This window comes from Cariama cristata, unplaced genomic scaffold, assembly GCF_000690535.1.
Source record: "Cariama cristata isolate BGI_N322 unplaced genomic scaffold, ASM69053v1 scaffold17210, whole genome shotgun sequence".
Lineage (NCBI taxonomy): Eukaryota > Metazoa > Chordata > Aves > Cariamiformes > Cariamidae > Cariama > Cariama cristata.
Genome location: NW_009595434.1, coordinates 12,704 through 36,432, shown reverse-complemented (window position 1 = coordinate 36,432; position 23,729 = coordinate 12,704). Strand labels below are relative to the sequence as shown.

Here is a 23,729-nt window from a genome sequence, read left to right as displayed (position 1 = left end):
AAATATATAAATATATATATACACACACAGACACTTGCGCCACTGGCTTTGAGCAATGGTGAGTCTTTCCACCAAGCGTGCCTTGCTGTGTAGCATGGTGCTGCCAGGACCCATGTGTCCACCCATGCATCTGGTCCCAGTTCACCTTGTGTGCTCAGGACAAATGGCTGCCACTTCCATCAAGAAAAGCTTCACAGAAGATGGATGCCACTACTACCAAAACAGCCTGTGACCTGTTGTTTCCAACAGGAAGGAAGCTGGCGTGACCTCGTGGAAACCAGGTGCTTTTCTTGAGATCGGATACTAGATAAGACACTGAAGTGGGTGAATGAATAGGGAGGAGGACGGAGCTAGTAGCAGAAAAAACAACTGGGAGTTCATGTAAGTTATGGGCAAATACTGAGATGGTGAGGTGAGAAACTGAGGACTTCCCTAAAAGAAAAGTAGCAATACAGTTTTGTGTTACTTTTGCACTGATCTAACCCTGTAGGAGGGTGTTCTTACACTGGAATAAGAACATGCCACTATGATTAAAAGATAACTCATCTGTAGTGTGTGTTTTTTCCCTACGTAGAAGATTCCCATGTCAGGTAGTGCAATTGATGTAGAAATGAAACTGAGGTTCAAGAATTAGGAAGATGTAAGGTTGATACTGAGAGGATGGGAAAGCTGGGATCAGAGCATAGTGAGAGAGTAAGAGGGTTTTTCCCTATTTAGGAGTGAGGATTAAATGTTTTTTCTGAATTGCTTGTTTTGTGTGATATTTTTGAGTCTGCTATGTGTGATTTTTTTCTCTCTTAATTAGTTCAAGTAATCTTCTGAAAACTGCAGATTGGTTCTGTAGTAGTGCTTCAGGGAGAAAGTGGGGTTTTGGGGAGGAAAAAAACAAAATAAAATTGCTGAGGAACCAGTAACCTCCATGGTTTTGTGCCTCAAGTCTACGTGTGAGATTCCTTGTAAATGGCTGCGCTAAATGGCATGCTGTATCTGTAATAGCTAATCCTCCAGCTCCCTGCAATGACTCTTGAAAGCACTTAAAATGCTGTTCTGTAGGTTACTGTGGTTGCTATGCTGATTTAAACAGATTTAATGAACAGCTTTGAAGTCAGTATTGAAAGCCTGTATTTAGGGAGGAGGCTTGCCGTGTAGCAGTGTGACTGTTAACACTGCAGATTAGAATTGAAATGTGTTCAAATTTGGAGTACTTATTGAATACTGAAAAGGGAAAAAAAGCCACTGAAGTCCTTTAAATGAAAAGACTGTACTTTGGCATTCACTATTCTGCAAACTATCTTTATAAATGTACTTGCAAATGTTTATTGTACTTTTGTGGAAAGCAATATGTGATTTGAAATCAGAAATAACTCTTTTGAGCTCTCCTTTTATTTCTTTATGATTTTCTACGGTTTGTCTAGAAAATTAACACTTCCCCATAAGCGCCGTGGTAAGACTGCCATTTACTTGGGAAAGGTTCAGATGTCAGTAGATGTGAACACTTTTCAGTGCTAGCACTAAATGTGGAAGAAAAATCTTGTAATGGAAGTGTCATTTTGTTGGATCTGTCACTTGTGAGGATCGGGCATTTCCCTAGTGTTTCAATATTTTAGAAGGGTTTGCTTTCATTATTTGTTTTGAAGTAACTTCTCATAGCAGCTCATAATTTTATTTTCTAATGTATTTAGTTTAATATTGATATTTGAACGAATGCTTTAATTTCTGTTAAGCAGAAGAATCAAAAATATATTTTGTGAAATGAAAGACTTTAAAGTGAAAACTTCCCCTCAGAAATACAAGAGACTTATGTAAAGACCTAGCAAAGGAGTCCTCTAATTGCAGTCAACAATTAATCAGCAATGAGTGTATTGATGAACATAAAACATTTTGTACGGTATTTTTCAATAATTCTGTCATGCAAAGAACATGCAGTTCAAATAACTTTTGAAACGGGGGCGGGGGCGAACACAGACTAATCCCATCTGTTCCCTCTTACTCTGCAAATCAGTTCTTCCAGCTCTGAAAGGTCAGTGGTACTCGATTACCAGGATGTGAGCTGATCTGCTAAGTAGGGAGTTGGTGCTTTGGCAAAGATCCGTATACAAACTGGGAAATATTAAATGTTTTAGGCTTTGAGTTTTGCTCTGCAGTTCGACTGATTTTTATCCTGTTCTGACTTTTCTATTTGTTGATTAAACTGCTGGAAAGTTTATATTTTTCAAAATGGGGTGTCTATTACTAAATGTGAAAAATTTGATTTCAGTTGCCTTTTGGACTGTAAGGTAATCATATGTCTCTTCAACTTTTTTTTTTTTTAGAATTAAATTACGTTTCCTCCAGTATCCTAAGAGCTCTTCTTATTTTCCTCCAGGAAACAGATGAACAGAAACGTCACAAAATTGCCAGTGAACTTCTGCAAACAGAAAAAGCCTACGTTAGCCGACTTGACCTCTTAGATGGGGTACATTTTTCTTGAATTTGTTTTTATTGTCATGCCTTGAATTCACTTGAATGGCTATGCGTAAGTGTGTATATAAATTATATAAGAGGTGGTATGTTTTTCACATTTTGCTGGCTTTTCCAGTCAGTCATTTGCTCTCGCCACATAACTTTACCTATGTTTCTATTTTAAGAACAGTACATTTTTAAAAGTATTAGTATTTTGTGGATATTAATGCAATATGTTTTGTGTGTGTAGATGTCACTATAAGCGATAGTAGTGCGTACTGGTAGCCCTTCCAACAAATAGGATGGATAACCATTTCTTGGCTTCTGGTGAAATGGAGAAGGGTATCATTTTATAATACTGAAATCACCCACCCACTAGAAAATTACTAAATCTTTCAAATTTGAGCCGCCTGATCAGAATTTTTCTTTAGTGCCAAAGAACCTGGGAAGATGCCCATTCTAAATTGTATATCCTCTATTTTCCCACTATACATTTAGAAGAAATCCTATGGAAATGAACATGAATTACTCTTCTTGCAAGGAAAGGGTTGAATTCTTGTGCTCTGTAGAATCAAACTGATGTTTCTTAAATGTGAAAGTCTGTAGTTCTTGAGTATTTTCCTTTTTCAGTCTTGTTTACTTTCTCACGTAACACTTACATCCATTTTACCTGGATACCTATAGGTTTGCATTGCCTTACTCCATGATATTTTTCTCAGACATTTCTGTTTAAATTTCTCAGATCTAATGCATAAGTCTTGTAAAAACAGTTGATGAAAAGTAAAAAGTCTCGACTGATATAATAATTATTCAGGCTGCTTAGGGATCTAAGTAATTGTCCTTATAAAAGTGGATTTACCTAGCAGACCCACACTGGGATGGATATATGGTGTGTTTTAAAAGACAAAATATTGCAGAAAAAAAGAGCTTTGAATTACAGAAGTTTAAAAATAAAAAAGGAAAATGTTTGCTTCATTCATAGGTTTTACTGATGGGTAATGTACAATTATTTTCCTTGATGCGATCATAAGTGAGTTACTCCTATGCCTGTTTTCCAAATATTAACTGGACAGAGTTCTGAAAAATGAGTTTCAAGCACAACTGCTCAACTGCTACTAATGAGAGGAAAGCAGAAGACTGGGAAGGGACTGTTACGTTTCTAAACTTGGTTACAAAGTTGTGTAACCTTTATAATCTTCAAAGTAACTTGTCAGAATTAACGAACTGTCCTCTCAGAGATGCAGCAAAGTGAGCATGTTTTAAAGTATATGTGAAAGTATATGGCTTTTTTCCTTTTAAGACACTTTTGCTGTCTCAGTTGGGATTATAAAAATTCCTTTCTTCAGACTCTTTTCTTCTTTCCCAAGCCCTTGCCCAAAATTCTGAAGTCCTTTCTAGGGAGATGCAGCCTGTTCAGGCATGGGAGAGGGAGACAGAGGGACTGTAGCTCACCATAGACACTGTTGTATGTGATGTCCGCATTAGCACCTGCACACGTCTCTAGCCGTTTTGTAGCTGCATCTAGTCAGGTAGAACCTGCTGATGGAGAAAGAATATATTTTTTTAAAAGAAACTATAGCAGAGTCCAATCAGAACTGGGCCTGTTTTGGACTTCAAATGGTACGTTGGGACCACTCATAGTCTGCCAGCTCTTTGATTTCAAAAGGATAAGGGGATACAGTACACAAGGAGAGTGATTGAGCTAATGATGATCAGACATCACACTAATTGAAAAGAAAGCAAGAGTGGAAAATACGACTTGAAGACTGTGAAAGCTGAGATGATCTAGCTGTTAAAACAGACAGGATGTCTGGAGTTGATCCAAAATGGCACTACTTCAGTTTGGCTTTCCTTATGTCTGCTCCGCCTACACTGCTTTCCTGGCTCACAAGAAAAAAAGTAGGGTGTAAGAGGAGGTGAAGCTTTTAACTTCTGATGGGGGAAAGACAATAAATGAGTTTGTCATTACCTGTCTGTATTACTGAGATGCTAATCTTGCCTCAGTTGGTGTAGGAGGGGTGGATAGGTGGTCTTCCATTGATTAAAGATAACAGGCTGATAGGTTTGGGGCTGTCTTTCTGTATTGCAGGTATTCTATTCCAGACTCCTTGAGGAAGCCAACAGAGGTTCATTTCCAGCTGAAGTGATTAACAAAATCTTTTCTAACATTTCATCGATAAATGCCTTCCACAGTAAATTCTTACTTCCAGAACTTGAGAAAAGAATGCAAGAATGGTAAGAGGCGATTCACTGGTTAATACGCTACTAAAACTATGTCTGTAGAAACTCTGTCACAGGGTTGAGGTAGGGAAGGAACCTTCATAATTAAGTGCTCCAGGCCTAGGAAGTACTGTGGGTAGGAAAACATCTGCTTTTCCACTCTTCGTCAGGATCTGACTCAGTAGAGGACTTGCATCATTTGCTCAAAATAAAGGACGTGTATCTCACTGAAGCCAGCAAGATTACTCATGATTAAATGTATTGCTGAATTAGGGGTTCAGACTGAAATTGTGTGCTACCTGGTGAATTCATTGTACAGAATACAAAATCGAGATAAATAACATGGATGTGTTTTGTACTACCCTTGTAGCACAGTAACCTTTCGTTATTGCTTTCTGTAGTAAGGTGGGATACACTCTTGGTTTTCTGTGTTTTGGTTTTCTGTTTGAAATAAAAATCCATGTCAGGTGTATTTTGGGACCATTTCATCCAGCTTTTATTGATTCCTATTTGGAGCAAGCAAGAAGGATAGCTGAAGTGTAAATATACTCTGTAATGTCCATGTAAAGATCCTGTAGTATCTTTATCGTACCTTGACATATGTGATTCTGGAGATACTAATATAGCCGTGTATTTTTCATCTCTTTTTATGTAATTATGGTGATTCTTTAAAATAGAATAGTTACCATGCACAAACACATGGTAGCCCTGTATAGTCTATAATGCAAGAAAGTAAATAAAATGTAAGTATCATGAAATATAGGAAAGCTTACACGTTAACTTACATTCCTTGCAGAATTACTGTGTAAAGTATACACTCACCCTTTTCTTCTAATCAACTGAAAAAATCTGATAGGAAATACAAATGCCTGGGTTAAAATAGAGTGCATATTCATGAGAAGTGGAGTTTAACTTACTGTAATGATACTTAAAAAGCAGCTTACACTACATGATGTCAGTGCTGTATGTATTTGAAATGAAAGTTGTTACGTACTCAGAATTTTTCTCCAGATGCTTTATAGAGCACAGATGGGTTGCCCTAGCTTACATATTTGCAAAATGCTAAATTGTTCACTAATATTGTGTATATAATTATATAGCTTCAAAGGTTGAAAAGTGCTTTTGCAGTTGAGCTTTGACTACTGGTGCAAAACTAAAAAACAACATCATAAGGATATTACCTTTCCTACATTGCTTGGAAACAACCTTTGTGCTGTACCTGACACAGCCTGTTTAAAGGTCCTTAAAATGTTACGCTTTTAGGAGGAGTTAGAAGAAAGGGTTCAGTTGAAGAGAGTTTCTTATCATTGCTGAAAGAAAAATCTGGGGTAACTTTCTCTCCCCATCACCTGTCTCTGAAATTGTCTGGCACAACAGCTTCTGCCAGATACAGAGTTCACTTTCCTCAGCAGTTCCCCTAATTAGACATAGAAAATACTTAAGTATATTCTATTGGTAGGTTTATGCACTTCTATTATTCTTTGGCTTCCAATAAAAATAATTGGATAAAAATTTCTGACACTTTCCCTGAGTTGTGGTTTGTGTTGAAAACTTAAGGTAAAAATATATAGTTTTGCAACTGGGAAAGCAGATCAGAGGCCTTTCTTAAAAGAAAAGGCACTGTTGACTCTAAGCTTATCGGGTAGAAATGAAATTGTCTGGTAGTTGCGTTTTGAATGAGTTGAGCAACAGCTGGAGCTGAATATCTGGTTTACAACATATGGCTTGAAAACACTGGAACCAGCCTTGTTGCAATGTATTTCACATGAAAAGAGCATAACAGTGATCCCACATCAAACAAAATACTTATCTAACTCTGTCTTTTGTACCTGAGGATGACCTGGGGAAGAACATAAGAACGCAGTGTGATAGCCTTTGGGAGGGGTGGGTAGAGTAGAGGTGGGTTGGTGAAGAAATTCTTTTACTCTTTCAACACAGTTTTGGAATCTGTGGCAATTACAGACCTGACCTACTCATATGATTTGTTTTGATTTGGAACTGCAACTTTCAATTTTGTTGGATGCCTTTTAGCTTCTATATTGGAAGAGAAAGCAGTTGTTTTGCAGTCACCTTTGCTGTGCTGTGATTTTACAGACCTTTCCTTAGTTTTCATGCAGCCATGACAGTTTTAAATGAGATGCTACAAATCATCATTAGTTAGTTGGCTATTTAATGTTTGAGTTTTTAGAATGCTAAGGTGAATACCATCATGATACAATTTTGATAACACAGAAATACTAAGTGTTTCTGTACCTATGTTATAACGTGAAGTCCAATTTCTCGACCCACGTACTGATACCATCTTTGTTGTTTTGCAGCAGTGCAGTGCTGATGTGAGTCCGTGGTAATAATTCTCTTTCTGATCTGTCTGTCCAAGGGAACAGTAACTATCCTGGACCTGATGGCATTTGGTAGAATTTAATATTTTGCGTCATGGTGTGTAGTGTTTGAATATGAGATGAACTAGTTGTCTATGCTTGTAAGCCCATCAAGGGAGGATGCTGTTCTCAGAAGGTGGTTCTTTCTACAACTGCCCCTGTGCTTCCTATTCTTCCGGAGCTCTTTGTGTGATGTGGACCTTGTCTTTCTTACCTGAAATGATGATAATTTGTGTTTTTACAGCCTCAGAGTTTTTGGACAAATAAGGGCTTTGCATGAAAAGTTCAAAATTTTTGAATCTTCAAAGACAGTGAAATTGCAGTACCCTGTGTAAATGAGGAGCCGTAGGTATCCAAGGAGCAGGCTTAGCAAACTCTTCTTACCTCTTGGTTTATGAAAGTTTTAACATTTTCTTTTAACATCTGTCTGGTAATAGGTATAAAACAGTTAAATAGAAGTATTCTTTCTTTTTGCCAGTTTCTTTAGATAAAAAGGATTGCCACAGTCTTTTCTGCTTTAAGTTTTTTTTAATTGTAAAATTTTATAATTACTAATGTGTTAAATTGAACGGAAAACTTTGTTTTTTTTTTTTCTGATGACCTTTAGAAATGTATTCATATTTCCTTCGTTTCTGTTGGAATTGGCATGATTTGTATTTTATTTTCAGTTACAAATTATGCTGCTACATTGCAATAAAATGATAACCCAAGGAAACAACATTCAGGGAACCAAAGGAGTGGGTTTTTGGTTTAAATTGCTAGGTTGACTTTGAAAGTGTATGTGTCTGCTTGCATGTAGAGTGGTTGAACAAATATAGGAAGCTAATTAAGGGTGGAGAGCCTTGCTGATTTCAGAGACCAACCTCCGACCCTATCATGCCCCCTTCTCTAGTTGCCAGGCCCAGCAGTAGCTCAGACCTCTGCCAGGTCTTACACAGGTACCTTCTGCCCCTGCGGGAGCAGCTGGAGCTGGACTAGCCTTTGCCAGTCCTGGCAATATTCACTATTCAAGTAACTTTTTTCTTCTGCATAGCTTTTCTCTTGAAGAAGTGGTGTGTTGGAGTAGACTGCTGAAGTAATTGCAGTAGATTGCTTCACTTTAGACCACTGACTCAACATTGATTTCAGACTTTCAGAAATCCGGAGATACTGAGTTTCTGAGTCTATCCTTGAAAATGAAATGTGAAACATGTTTCCTGTTGTAGTTCTTGGAGATGCATGTGTGCTGTTCTGCTTTCTTTGTGTCCATCGAGACTGTAGCTTCCTTCTGCCTCCCCATCAGTTTCTTTACTATTCTGTTTTATTGAAGATGCTATCAGTAATTGGGAAAGATGTGGGAAAGTTTTTACAAAAGACTGGAATCCAAGGGATTCTCTCTACTTCATACAATTTCTTAGATAAATAATGATTTTTAAAAATTGTAAAGACATGTATTTATGTAATGCACAGAAAGGAGGGTGTACAGTATGGATTTAGTCCTCAAACAAAACCACAGATTATATATTTCAAGAGTAAAGTATCAGCAAAAGAAGATAATGTAATTTTAAGAAATTGCAAATAAAATAATTAGATCATGCTTTATAAACAAAACCTCTCAAGTTTTTCATTATAAATAGCTCTTCTTTCTTTAGTGCTCTACGTGACCTATAATGCTTATACAACATCAAAGAGGTTACAAATTTTTTGTTAATGGAAACTGGTCAGTTTTAATGGTTACATTGGAACTGTATATGAGGCAATTCCAAACAGAAGGATTCTCTGTTAAATGCTTGAAACTGTTTTATAACCTCGTGTGTCCTTTTTCCTTTCCTGTTTGCTCTGATATTCTGCCCTTTTATTTTGCAGGACTACCACGCCTAGAATTGGAGATATTCTGCAAAAGTTAGCTCCTTTCCTCAAGATGTATGGAGAGTATGTGAAGAATTTTGATAACGCTATGGAATTGGTGAAAACGTGGACTGAACGGTCACCTCAATTCAAATTCATTATTCAAGACATTCAGGTAATGGGGAGAATAACATAGATCCCCAAGTAATACAGGCATATATAAAAATATGTAGGTTTGTGGGTGAAAAAAGGACTAGAGAAAATGAAATACCAGATCCCTTAGAATTAAGGGTTGTTGTTTTTGTCCACTTCACACCACATTCTGTTTCTTCTTTTCCCTTCACATGTGCACAAATACCCACACAAATCCAGCCTTTCCAGTGCAACATAGAGGACCAAAGTAGAAAGGTTGAAATATGAGAAGAATAAAAAAATACTACTTTTTGTCATAGGTACCAAACGTAAATACTGTTTTAGGATAAAGTGACATGTCAGTGCAACTGTAGATCCTTGCGCTGAATCCATAAGTACTCTTTTGGCTCACACCAGTGCTGTTATGCAGAGCACTATGCTTTGTAAGTATATAGTTCTAAATGCTGAGCCACAAAAGGTAAAGAAAACTGAACAGTTAAACAATGCACCATTCTTTTCAAAGGTGCATTTTATGCCCTCTGGTGCTCCCCGTAGGTTTCTCTGTAAATTGGCACGTATGTGTCCCTGCTGCAGACTGAGCAGCTAGAAACAGGGTAAGGTATTTCTGCTTAAATTTTACTGCTGTATAGGGTCTTGTGATTCTAAGGCAGGGAAGACAACTATGTGTATTTTATTGTAATCTTTTAATTGCAGCTAAGGTTATGGAAATGAATATGCATCTTAAAACACTTCTGAGGGGGGTTACATTATGAATGAAACTCAAAGAAAGCATTCCTTTCTCAGATAGATAAATGGGCTATAAAGGTATATTTTAAGAATTGTTTTCTAATATGTGGTCTTGAACTGTTCTGATTAATCAGTTGTAATCCTTTTCTCTGAGTTATTACAAAGCTAAGTTAAAATAGTCTGGAGTTTGGGAGGTTTTTTTTTAGGACTTTTATTTGTGAATTCTACTGGATACTGAGAAAACTCTTGTTAAAATTATTTTTGGGAAAGAATTTGTAATTATTTGGTTTGGCAAAGTAATTCTATTTTCTTTCAGAAGGTCTATCATGCATATTTCAAAATACATTATTTATGTTTTAACAATCACAACTGTTATTTTACTATATCCTAATAACATTTTTGCCTACTATGTTGAAATATGTTTACAATTTTTTAGAAGGAAAAAGTCTGTGGAAATTTGACATTGCAACATCACATGCTAGAACCAGTACAACGCATTCCACGCTACGAGATGCTTCTAAAGGACTACTTAAGGAAATTGCCTCAGGATTCTCTAGACTGGAAAGATGCCGAAAGTAAGTTTCTTCTAGCCATTAAAAGAGCTGTAATAAGAGAGTAGTAAGAGGATACTGTAAATTAAAGGTATTTTCAGGAAAAATAAAGTGAAGGAGCAAAGTCCCTCTGAAAAGAACAATAGAATTTCTTCAGTGGAATTGTAGGATTCTTTGGAAAAAATCTGTTTGAACAGTGGATGAAGTTAATGTAAAAACTGTAAAGCCTTTAGTATTCTCATGGAGCACATATGTTTTGCTTAGTTTTGGAATAGCACACAGGTTTTGATTTGTTTGCTTTGTGGATAATCAGGGGTTGTGGTGGTTTTTCTTTCATGGTTTTTTGGTTTTTTGTTTTGTGTGGGTTTTTTTTTCTTTTTTGTCAGCATTTTGGTTTGCTTTATGCACATTTGGAATGTATGTCTCTTATTTGTAAAAAAGTAAGAGTTAGACTCATTATTGTATTTTTAAGCTCCTGTAGGGAAGAAGAACATCCCATTTTAAAATTTATTGCTCTCTGTATTTACACAGTTCAAGATATTTCCACAAATTGTTCAAAATTACTTGTCAGATAATTTTTTGAAATATTTCATTGTTGGTACTGTTACTGTAAGTATTTGTAATATGAGCTGTTTCAACTAAAAATATAGTTTGACATTCTGGACTACTTCGAGAAAAGATAGGAGAGAACCATGACTCTCCATGTCACAGCAAACATGATTCTAAGTGCTGAAGCTCTAAAATAATCTGCAATAATTCTCTTCTGATCTTTCCAGATTTTAATTTCTACTTGGTAGCTGACTTTCTTATGCTTTCCACTTTACTTTGGTTATTTTTTTATTGATAACTTAAGAAATTTATTGTAGTGTGTAATTTACATAAAAATTATAAACAATTTTGTAGAGTGATCCTTTTTTTTTTTTTTCTTAAGTAATAGATAAATATGTAAAACTGCAGCTTTTTGGCTTTACTTTTTTCTTTTTCTTCTGTCTAGAATCCCTGGAAATTATATCCACTGCAGCAAGTCACTCAAATAGTGCAATAAGAAAAATGGTAAATGATCTTTGTTTTCCTGTTCGCATTTTAAAATACTATATTTGAGTATTTGGTGAAGCTAGGAGTGTGAATTGCAAATCTTCCCTCAAATGGCAAAAATGAGTTTCCTGGGTCCAAGTTACTGCTCCTACTTGGTGTATTTATACAGCTCCTGGGAATAATAGACAAAATCTGGCATTGCACCGAATTCTGCCGAGTGGAAAATGAGACGGACTGGGTTCCTCTCCTTGCTCAGAGAGCTGATGCTACACTGCACTCGACCTTGTTTCATCTGTTTCTGTCAGTGGAAGGATAATGCTTGAGAGTATTTACTGTTTCTCTCCCATATTGGGCTGGCATGATAGGTAGTTCATTAAGTGTGTGAAATATTTTGGACAAGAAATAATGCAGGCTGTATGTATAACTACATTTTCAGAATTACCGAGGAGATAACATTTCTAAAAGTACTTGTTACTGTATCAACTAAGTTAATTAGTCTGTATGGCTGACCATACATACCAGGTATATATATGTTTTTCACAGCTAACATTCTCCAGACTTACGCAAGCTCCCATCCTTTCATTTAAATATGCTTAAACGTCTGTGCTTTTAATTAATAAGTTTTATAACTGTATTTTCACTGTAAAGGAGAATCTAAAGAAATTGTTAGAGATATATGAGATGCTGGGAGAAGAGGAAGACATTGTGAACCCTTCAAATGAACTGATAAAAGAAGGACAGATCCTTAAACTCGCTGCTCGCAATACATCTGCTCAAGAACGTTATCTTTTCCTAGTAAGTATGGTGGCCTGTCTTTGCAGGAGTGGCTGTATACCTTTCTAGACTTGAAAGCACTACCAAAGAGACAGCAAAATCCTCTTTAGCTGATGTCAGTGCCTTTCCATTAGTGATATTAGAGCATGAGTAAACCTTCTACTGCTTACAGAAAGGCTTGAAAACACCATTTAGGACAGAATACATGGTTTTAAAGAAAATGATACCGGTGTCCAGCAACTCTCTTTTAAATAAGTGGCTGCTGATTATAAATGCAGGTCCCAGAGCATGAGAACTTTGACATTCTTATGAAACTGAAATGTAAAAGCTTAGGATTTTAGTCCTGATAGATTGTGTGTTGAGGTCCCAGTAAGTCTTATGGTCCTGTGGGAGCTTGTTATTGTGGCAGGCCATCCTCTTGTCAGGTGCCTATGTCCTGTCTTGGAACTAACTACAGCTGTGCTCCCTTACAACTCCCTTGGAAAAGGTTTAATGTAGTTCACTGCTTCCCATGCATTAAAAATTGCTAATACTTTTTTGCTTATGGGCCTCTGGTGTTGCATGTCTTCTGGTTAATAAAGACTAGTAATGGGTTGTTGAGGCACAATACCTGCTTATCTGTGCTTCAAACAAAAGGAGGAATCATTCAATAGTCAGACCTCAAATAGGCTAGGCAGCTGATTAAAATGATGTGCACTTCATATGAGAGGTGACAAATTCAAATGTACTGTATCTGTGATACAGACTAGGCAGTAGGGTAGACAGGATTTCTGTGAAATAGGATTTAACTGAAGTGAGTATCTCTTTTTAATAATAAATTTAGAGAAAAATGTAAGAAAATTAAACACTATAGATCTGATTTAATAACTGTACTTCAAGGCTGGGGCTTTAGACATTTAAACATTATTTAAAGTTCTAATCTTTAATAAAGGAGTACATCTTTGTCCTGCTCATGTTTTGGGGTTTTTTTCCTGTGATACTGAGGGTTTCAGTGAATAAAACCTCTTAAGAAATATTCTTCTGTCTTGGAGAAAACACAAACAATGTCCTCAAATAACATTTGTTACAACTTCTACAAAATCAAATGGTTTTGGTACAGGGTAAATATAAGTGTATACACTGAAGAAAAGAGTTCTTATTCTGCAGTTTAGAGTAGGTTTTGCAAAATTGAGGCACAAGAATGGGTTTTTCTAACAGAAGCTTTACAATGGTATAAAATATCCAGTTTGAGTATAGTTGATAATAAATGCTATGAAGACTGCTGCATATACAGAGCAATTATTCTTATACCCACTGAAGCTATCCTGTAATCTGATTTCTAAACAAATAAGAAAAAGCAATTGTCTTGCACTAGAGCTTTGGTCTTCTTGTATATCAACTGAGTAGGAAAGAACCTGCTTTCTCACCTACTAAGTCTCGCTTTGCAATATTGTCCAGCTTTCAGTAGAAACTGTGGCTGTATCTGTGGTTTTGTTAACACAAAGCCATGTGTTTATTTTTTCCCAGTTTAATAATATGTTGCTCTACTGCGTCCCTAAATTCAGCCTGGTAGGATCAAAGTTCTCTGTTCGAACCAGAGTTGGCATAGATGGTATGAAGATTATAGAAACTCATAATGAAGAATATCCACACACTTTTCAAGTGTCTGGAAAAGAGCGAACACTGGAGTTGCAGGCCAGGTAAGCAGTCTTTTTATCTAGTTTTTGGAGGATTAAATATATACACACAAAAGAGTGGACTAATAGATTTGGAGAAAGTTGCAGTGGCCTTCATCTTAATATCAGTGTTTTGAAAATAGCCTAGGCTGCCAAAAATCATAAATTGTCAGTCCAAGAATATCTTGGAGTAGAAGATGCATCTACAATGTATAGTGCATTGCCTTACTTTGCAGAAATACCTAAGATAGCTTGCTGGAAAATTGAAAGCAGCGTACCTAACTGGTGCAAAGGCAATCTGTCCGACTTCAGTGTTTTGGGACACTGAGTGTGTTAATCTCTGGGCAATGCTACTGCCTCTGGTACCTGAGCCACCTTGGTACAAATGAGACTGTTTGTCTCGGGGCATGTCCACCCAACAAAACTCTCCACCCCGATGGCTTTATGTCCACAGAACATAGTTTTCTGCAGTGGTAGATGGGCACCTGCTTTCCTCCATTCCTCAGGCCTGTTTCCAGTCTACTTGTTTTCCTTCGGTCCCAGGTATCAACCTCACCCTGGAAGGCAAGTTCTCCTTTTAGTTTTCGGGTCCTTTTCCTCCAATTGCACTCTTCTGACTGGCACTTTTCTGGTTTTCTTATTAGTCCTTGTATCCTATTCTTGCTGGTTTACCTTCCCATTGCTGCTTTTTGCATTGCCTAGACTAAACCTTCCCTGTCTAGACTGCCCTACTTCAAATAAAGTGGGGTACTCCACCTGTCCTATTGAACCTGCTTAAAGATCGTATTCTTAGCAGTCAGGATTTCATTGCAGAGAGGCGAGGATTAAATAAGCAGGAGGATGTCCATGGTGGATACAGTTCTGTGTGGACACCATGTATTTTGGGACAAACCCTAGCTTGCTAGCAAACGAGCTTGCAAGCTACTTTCCTTTATGGAAAAAAACTTGTAATATTTAATGAGAGTTACAGCAGTGCATATAGAAAGATAACAGCATATAGAAATTTACCTACACTGTCATTGAATTGGAAATTAAATACATACTTTGAAAAATGACATGAAGAAGCTTTCCACTAAGGTCTGCAAGATTTCTGAGACATGTTTTTGGCTATCAGTCACATCTACTATAAATTGCTGTATGATGTCTTGCTCATATTTCACAAGGTATATGCCATATACCCATTTCAGTGGTGAAAGATGGCATCTTACTATACTGTTTGTGAAGTATCTTTTAATTGAAAGAAAAGTGATACAACAAATTAAGTTTATTTTGTTAACTTTCCTTTATTACCAATAATTGAAAGTTTATTGCGTTAGTTTATTTTAGGTGTGAGAAGAACATGTTTTCATGTTTTGTTTTGTTTTATGAACATTGTTAGAATGCATTAAGTCTGTGCAAATACGTGAAGGAATATGTACCAAATGAGATCTTATTGAATTAAGTTAGAATAATCTTGATTCATATGTGAGTATTGTATGTACCCTATACCTTGATGTCCTTAATTCATGAGCTTGTTTTAACAGTGTTGTAATGTTTAGTTTACCCTTGGGGTTTTCTTTACTAGTAGGCTTGTATTTTTCAGAATACTATTTGAGTACATTTTCAATCACTGTTTTTAAACAGCTGGTAGATTATTTCTTTGAGAGCTTGCTGATCTAGTACAGCATTTAATAGCCCAGCTTTTGTTTTTTAATGTAAGCAGGTAGGGAGAATTATTTTGGCTGTTTAGACAGGTTTTTTCTGCCTTGTATGCAGATGGTAGGTGGGAAGGCGAAACACTAGGAGTCTGCTTGCTTAAAAGTGTTACTAATCCTGCAAAACAACACCTGAGGAGCCATTTTTATTGAGGTGCTGTAAAAGCTTTCTTTCACATCCTTCAGAGAAATCCATAGGAAAATACAATTTTGTATGGCTGATATTGCATGGCTACAGAAGGTGGGTTTTTGTCACGTCAATATCCAAGGAGAAGGCCACTTTTGAAGAACCAGATATACTGTGGTGTTAATTCTCATCTTTCTGACTGAAAGTTTGCAGATAAACTGTTTTCATTACTAGCACTAGTCAGTAGTGTCTAATAGTACTATTACTTGTGGTATAAGATGCTTTTCCAAAGGTTTGAATGTCAAAAGTCTTGCTGATAAATTCTAAAGACAGAGCGGTCGTACAAGATCAGAGTTGAACATGTTTCCTCTCTCATCTCTATCCTGTCTGTGCATCTCATCTGTACTTACTGTTAAGTCACCTGTATCTGCTGTAATGCATAAAAGGGAAATTTCTGCTGTTTGTATTATAACACATTTTTCCTTTTGTTTAATTGGATACTCTTCTTGCCACTGTAGACAAGTTTAAACAACAGCAACAACAAAAAAGCATTAAGGAAATTACTTTTATCAGGGAGGGAGGAATCATAGAATCATTATGGTTGGAAGAGACCTCAAAGATCATAAAGTCCAACTGTATACCGGATGCCACCATGCTGGCTAAACCCACTAAACCATGTCTTGAAGCGCCACATCTAAACATTTTTTGAACACAAAGGAAGGAATATTTAAGAGATACACAGGAGAAATGTGTGTTAGTATGTGAACTTAGTAGTACATGAAATGAGAGGAGAAAAAAACACCTACACCTAAACTTTGCATTGTCCTCTTTTGCTCTCTATCCTGTTCTCAGAAAAAAAAAAAAAAAGTCTAACAATGCAACTATTATTACACCTTTTAAATGTATTTACATTTATCTTTCAACTTGAATTCACTTCTTAGTGGTTGTAGACTTATGAAGCCTGAAGTCATGCTTTTGTTTTCTGTTTTGTTTTGTTTGGTGTTTTTTTTTTTTTTTTTTTTAAGTTGGACAGTTAACAATTAGTATTGTTTAAATTCCTGAAAATTGCTTCAGAAGCTTGGCTTTTGCAAGTTGTTGTTGATGGTGAAATAATGTTTTCTGAACTAGTTTTGGACTAATGTGTCAAATATTTCTTTTAGTTCTGAACAAGATAAGGAAGAATGGATAAAGGTAATTTAATCTACATTCTTTATTTTCTAAACACTTTTTCACTGAAGCAATCAAAAAAGTGATATTCACATTTTCTGGCTGTAGCTTCCCTCTGCTAATCAATAACTGGTCAGAATGCAGAGAGTCCATTTTAAATGTAATATGTTTGAGGAATTTATCCACTGTTTCCTTAGGCACTTCAGAATACTATAGAAGCTTTTCAGCAGAGGAATGAAACTTTTAGAAACGCTATTGCTAAAGAATATGAAGACATGCCTGTTGAGGTTTCTGTAAGTTGCTGTTATTCCTTTGTAACCTTCTTAGTACCTATCTTGTTCTTTAATAGCTGGAAAAAGTTCGGCAGAAACTTTGTTTTTAAGCCCATCATTCTTAGAGCAGAGGAATTGCAACATAGTTATCTTCTTGGTAATTGTTTTTCTTCACAATGCCAAATCTTATAAACAAGCCTCTTTCTTTTTTTTCTTGAAACATGTAACACAGTACCCTTTCAGTGATGCAGCATGATTTTTGACTGGGTTCTTTGTTATTTCTTGTATAGATTTCAAAATTCATCTTGAGCTGTGTTTTGCCATTTCCTTTCCAGAGGAAGAGAATAATTATTTTCTTTATTTAAAGTACTGTGCAACTTTTTATACTGGTTTGTTTTTTTTTTATTCTCTCATCCTCCTCCTGCCCCCCTTCAGAACGCTGAGCTTGGAAAGAGAGCACCGAGGTGGATACGAGACAACGAAGTAACCATGTGCATGAAATGCAAGGAGCCCTTTAATGCACTGACAAGGAGAAGGCACCACTGTCGAGCATGTGGACATGTAAGTGCAAAGCCCTGGCTGCTGTAGCTGGTGAGCTACAATGGGGGAATGGGTCTGAGCTACAATTGGGAATGGGTCTAAGCACCTACTTGGCTTCTGGTGGCTGCTTGTTATGCTGCAGAGTTTGTTGCTGTGCTTGTGGCTGAAAGGAGAAGCTGTGTATAGCATACCACAAAGGATCCTCTGTCTGCTTTAGTTGACATGGTAAATGTGGAAGTAATTTGGAGCAGTGGAAGATGCGCATTTATGTAAAGTGTCCCAAGCCCCTGGACATACTATGCTGTTACTTCTGAGTGGTCTCCACTGATCTCAACACTTTCAAGACCGTATTAAACTGACATAAACCAGCGTTATCCCTGGCAGCACTGGCTGCCTCCTCTTCCCATTCGGCTACCTCCTCTCTCCTCTTCACAAGAAGGTCATGAAGCCCCGCAGTTTTCCATTGGGTTAACTTGGAGCCGTTCCCAGCTGGGTTCAGTGTGAACAGCTTGAACTGCGCAAACATGCGCGAAGCATCAGGGAAGGAGAGAAGGTTAGGATGGGGAGAGACTATTACTGCTGCTTTCCATGTGTGATGCTACGGTAACATATGTCGCTTTAAAGCAACCATGAAATAGTGGTATGACTTGAGAGTTTTCAGAAGGTAACAAAAGAACAAAAATACTGTGCTTTCTTTTCTTGCCATCCAGCAGCTGTGCCTTTCTCCAGCAGATGGTAGTGCAAGCCCATGTTTAGTATTTGTCTTACGCGTTATCTTGTATGATTTCTTTCTAATATTTTTATATGGTATGAAGGCTTACTGCATTCAAAATGCTGCTTTTGTGCTTTGCAGGACACTAGAGGCTTTTCCAGAAGCTCTGAATTATTGATTATACAGCTGTCATCTGGGTTTTTTTCCCAGATCATTCAGTCTTAAAACTCCTCTGTTAATCTTAAAATCACACCCTTCCTTTTTATTCCCTCTTTTGTTTAGGCTCCTGACTACTTCCTTCTGTTGTAGTTCTATCACATCTCCTTGCACTTTAATTTTAAAACATTTTTTCATGGGAATTAATTTGGGTCAGTGATGGTGTCTTTCCAGTAGTGATTAATTGGGAATATTTAACTAGTATACTCTAGAGATACTAGTTGAAGGTAGTGATTTAGATTAGTACTGCAGAGCCCTGGTCCACAACGAAGTTTTGTTCAGGTGTTTGAGTGGTTCAAGTTCATTTGTCTACCTTTCTTTCTTGAAATAACTACACTCATATTTTTTATGCAGGACATCTTTTTGACCTGAAAGAACATTTCTGTGGAAAAACATTTCTAATGAAAGAACTTCTCTCAGATCTCTCTCGCATTTCAGTTAGAGAGAGAGAGAAAAAAAAAAGAAAAATCATTCTGATATTGGCTTATTTATTCTGTATACTTATGAACAGCTTCTAAAACTGTAAATTTAATATTTATTAGCAGGTTAAAAATTAGCCATTTCTGATTTTATTAAACTTTTTTTATCATTAAAAGTGCCTGTCAGTTGTGCATTTCTGAGGTTATGCAGAAAGCAAAAGGGTAAATGTACCTTTTCAGGTTGGCATCTAAAGAAACTGGAGTATTTTCTTCCTGCAGCATGGCTTGTGCTATATTCTGATTCTATTCCTAGCTTTAACCTACAGATATAACTGAAAACCTAATGTGATTTTATGCAAAGTCCCAAGTTCCACCAGGTAAATAGTAAAAAGCATTTCTAGTTAAGAAGCAGTGGCACAAATTTGGAAAATCATTATTTTCAGTTAAGTTATTATGGACATGTCATAAAGGCATTATCTTTCTTGGTCTGTATAATTAAACACTATATTACGAAGTAGATAATACTAATTTTTATTTTCATAAAGTTTTATAAATACTTAAATTTCATATGTATGTTATCTTTTTTGTTTCTAAGGTGGTTTGCTGGAAATGTTCTGATTACAAGGCACATCTTGAATATGATGGCAATAAATTGAATAAAGTCTGTAAGGACTGCTATCATGTTATAATTGGTTGTACGGACAGTGAGGAAAAGAAGAAGAAAGGCATCTTGGAGGTATGTCACTTAAAAATACTGTATGTGCATAGTTGAACAGTTTCAGCTCATCAGTAGGTGAAAGATGGTAGCATTCTTTCAGGGCTATTTTCTGTTTGAGAAATAAAAAGTACGTGGACCAAATTTATCCCATCCAATAGACTTTGGTTTTCACCATTCATCTTTCACAATACTACTTGGTTTCTTACAACTTTTTTTTAAAGGGGGAATTATGAACCTTAGAGCTTGTTTGCTTCTTTCCAGTTACATCAGCTGATGTGGTAGAACATTACCTTTCCGTATAAATCTTCAGTTTTCTTCTTCTGCACTTAAGCTGTTGTAGCAACAAAAACCACTGCTACTACAATAATTCTTGGAAACACATACCCAAACTGAAAGAACTGGGGATGGAGGAGAGGGGAATGGGGGAGAATTTTGCTATTCAGAGTCTGAATAGTAAGATAGTCTTTTGATCAGTGTATACAATGTACCCTGAAGTCATCAAGTTGCTCTCAGTTTTTGGCATCTGAAAATTCAAGGGCTCAATCAGACAATAAAGAGCTATGTTTCTCTTATGATCGGGGAAGAAATAGGCATCTTAGAATTGCAATTAACCTTCACATTTCTTAATTTCCCCTTTATAGACCCTTTTAAAATGCCTGACATACATTAGAGAAATATCACCCTAACTTTGTCAAGACAATATATTTATCTTGGGATGTAGTAGAGAAGGATTGACCTTTGAGCTAAATACCAACAGAGAAAGAAGGCAAAAATGAGATACAGATTGTAATTCCATATACAGTTCTTAATCCATGTTGGCTTGACTACACTTGGCTATACTCTCTTAAATGAGAAAGAGTAAGGAGCACAGAACTCCACTAGCTTACCTTATAGTCAAGAGACTGCTGTTTCTTGGCATGATGGCTTTTTTAAGGTAGCTGAAAGAGCTATAGAGTCTCTTAGAAATGTGCGTCTGCATGCTGGAAGTTATGACAATGGAGTGATTTGTACCATGTTGCAGCATCCAGACAGCATCACTATTGGGAGAGGAAAAAAATTGATGCAAGGAAATTTTAACACATAGTCATTTTGTGTTCTTCCTGTTCTTCTCAGGATCACTATTTAACCCGAGTAGCATGTCACTCTGTCTTCAGATTTTAAGCAATCCACCTAATCTTTTCTCTAGGATTAGTACTTGCATTCTTTTGTTATTCCTCGAAATGTGTTTGCATCTGATCCTGTCATAATATTTTGACTGCCAAAATAGAGTAGTTGTCAGATTGGACAGTTAGTAGCACTTCAGTGCCTAATATGATGTTATTTTAGAAATTAGACATTGTTGTAGATACTAAGATACAGAAAGAGGCTAACTGTGGTGGCAAAATGAAATTTCGAGTGATCTAGAAGTGTATAATCCAAAATTACTGATGAAAGAAGGAGCAGATTACACATGTTAAGGGAGAACACCTTGTGATTGTATGTAATACAGAAATATTCTTCATAAATCCAGTCCTTCACGATCTTCCTTGGGTATTTGCTCCAGCTCTTTTGCAGATGCTATCCGAGATTTGATATGAATGGTGATGAATTTCTACTTTTCTGTTCTGTATGTTTTTAGTCTTTATTTAAAGAAAGTTTATTTTCCTTTTTATACTTGATACTATCTCCTAGATTGAATCTGCAGAAGTCTCTGGAAATAGTGTCATTTGTAGCTTTCTTCAGTACATGGAAAAATCAAAGCCCTGGCAGAAAGCGTGGTGTGTTATACCTAAACAGGAAGCTCTTGTGCTGTACATGTATGGTGCTCCACAGGTATGTACAGAGAAAAAGGAAAAGATTTTAGTAATTATTGTCACTGACATCTGAGGAAGAGAAGTCAAATAGCTTGGGAATGGAGGAAAGACCCAAGTGTTTTCACCAGCCTGTATAGTAAATGAGAGGTAGTGGGCAGATTAGTTGGCTGTTCATAATCAAGAACTTCTACTTCTTCTTAGGATGTTAAAGCTCTGGCTACAATTCCACTTCTGGGCTATACAGTAGATGACACTCCAAGAAGTGCTGACCTCCCGCACAGCTTCAAACTGACCCAGTCTAAGTCTGTGCACAGCTTTGCTGCGGACAATGAGGAACTAAAACAGAAATGGCTAAAAGTTATCCATTTAGCTGTCAAAGGTGAGACACCAGAATGTCAAAATGAACTGCAAGTGAATTTAGAAGAGCAATCTGAATCTTCTAAAACATCTGAATGCTGAAGCTCAAGAACACATGGTATTTTTAAAAGATTTCAGTTGAATTTGTGGTTAACCTTTGTGTTAACCTCTCTTTGCTCAATCAAGGCAAAAAAAAACCCCACAACTTCTTACTACCGTACACATCTTAGCACTTTATGTTTGGGAAAAATTCTGGTCTTTTTAGGGATCTTTTTCTTATATTTATGTTCTGTCAATAAAAGTGATGTACAGGTCCAGTTCAGAGACTTTTTAAAAATGTGAATGCTATTAAAAATGCTTACTAACTTTACTGTACTACTTGTTTGTCGTGATGCAAATTTTTTGAAAATCCAGTTGCTCTTCGGTTAACATTTGCTCCTTTCATTAAGAATGCAAATATTGAAGCTTCCTACTTACATGTTAGGACTTGCAACAGGATAAAAGATATACCTCCACATTGCCAAAATAGATCTGTAGTTAAATATGCAGGGACAGTTTGGTTTAATGTATGTTGTTTATAGATTTAATTCCACAGATCTGTACATATGTTGTATTCACTTGTCTGTTCTTAATTAAAGTAATGCAAATTGCTTTCACAGGTATATTGGCTTTTAAAGTTTCAGTTTATCAAGGAAACAATCTAATGATTTTCAATCTAGAAATGAATACCCAAAATATGAGAAAACAATATATAATATATGTACAGTATTAAAAATGTACAATACTTGATTTTTGCTTTGATTTCATGATACTGGGTTCCTGTTAGTGAATAATTTATTTTAAAAGCATGTTTTCTATTTGAAATTAAACACAGTCCTAAATTAACAAATACTGTTCAGTGATTTGTTTTAATAGCTGACACTTAATGATCTTGATATTTTTATGCATCAAAAAAATAGCAGTAATGTAAGTGGCATGCAATGAACAAATAAGTTCCAGTTGTGTCTAAAAGAGTAGTTGCTTTTCTTCAGTGTACTATCACTGTTATCTTTTAAGAGTGTAGTAGTTCATTACTCAAATGCAGTATGTGGTTTGAGAAAAGCAACAGATTCTAGTAACCTTCTGGGAAAGTGTATTTCTGCTATTATGGTTATTGGAACAAAAGAACATTTTAAACTTAAATCTTTTAATTTTTGCAAAAGATTAGATACTGTAGTACTTATTTATGACAACAATCTTCAAGGATTATTGTTGTAAAGTGGAGCCTGCTTTATATGAATGTAGTATGAAGTCTGAGCCTGCAAATCTCAAGTTGCATTAACACTATTTGCATTCCGCTTATGGGAATAACGACTTGTTGGCTTTACAGTATTAAGTCCTTTATGAACTTCCGTTCCTATTATGGTTTTTATACATGGAGGCAAATGACCTCCCTAAAAATTTTACTATAACATTCTTGGATGAAATATGACAAATTCAGAGGTAGTGATTGACTATCAAGTAGACAATTAAAATCATTGCTATCTTTCTTTTTCTAACCCCTCAAGGGAAGGAAAATATGTAACTTCTACAATCAACTTGTCATAAGAACATTCAGCAGTCTTCTCAATATAATTGCAATCTGTATTTTAAATCATGTCAAGCTGAAGAACTCAGGTTCAAGTCGTTTTGTCACTAACATGAGGGCAGGCTTATGTTGTTGATTTTTTTATAATGAGATTTCCAAGCAAAGTATTCTCTGAACTCCCACTTTACTCTTTCTGTGACGCTATCAGAGAAAAAAAAAAATTACTCATTTAGCATTTAACAGAGGGTTGTTAAAGTAATATCTGTTTTTAGCATCAAGTGTACATGAGTACGCAGTGTCTGTTGTCCTTTGGTAAGAAGAATGTCATGCAACTTAATGTTAGTGGGCCGGATTTTGCTCTCACCTGCATAAATCCAAAATCTGCC

The 23,729-nt window shown here is 36.3% G+C and overlaps 1 protein-coding gene across 1 annotated transcript; it reads left to right on the top strand.

The window, feature by feature from the left end:
* Positions 1 to 2,312: 2,312 nt before the first annotated feature.
* Positions 2,313 to 21,931, top strand: FGD4 (FYVE, RhoGEF and PH domain containing 4; the record flags this gene model as incomplete). Its single annotated transcript, XM_009702166.1, has 13 exons — positions 2,313 to 2,455; positions 4,532 to 4,677; positions 8,886 to 9,042; positions 10,183 to 10,321; positions 11,292 to 11,350; positions 11,981 to 12,127; positions 13,613 to 13,785; positions 16,743 to 16,773; positions 16,947 to 17,042; positions 17,457 to 17,582; positions 19,504 to 19,644; positions 21,298 to 21,438; positions 21,621 to 21,931. Coding segments are annotated over 13 exons (1,757 nt in total), but the record flags the coding sequence as incomplete, so codon positions are not given.
* Positions 21,932 to 23,729: the final 1,798 nt, after the last annotated feature.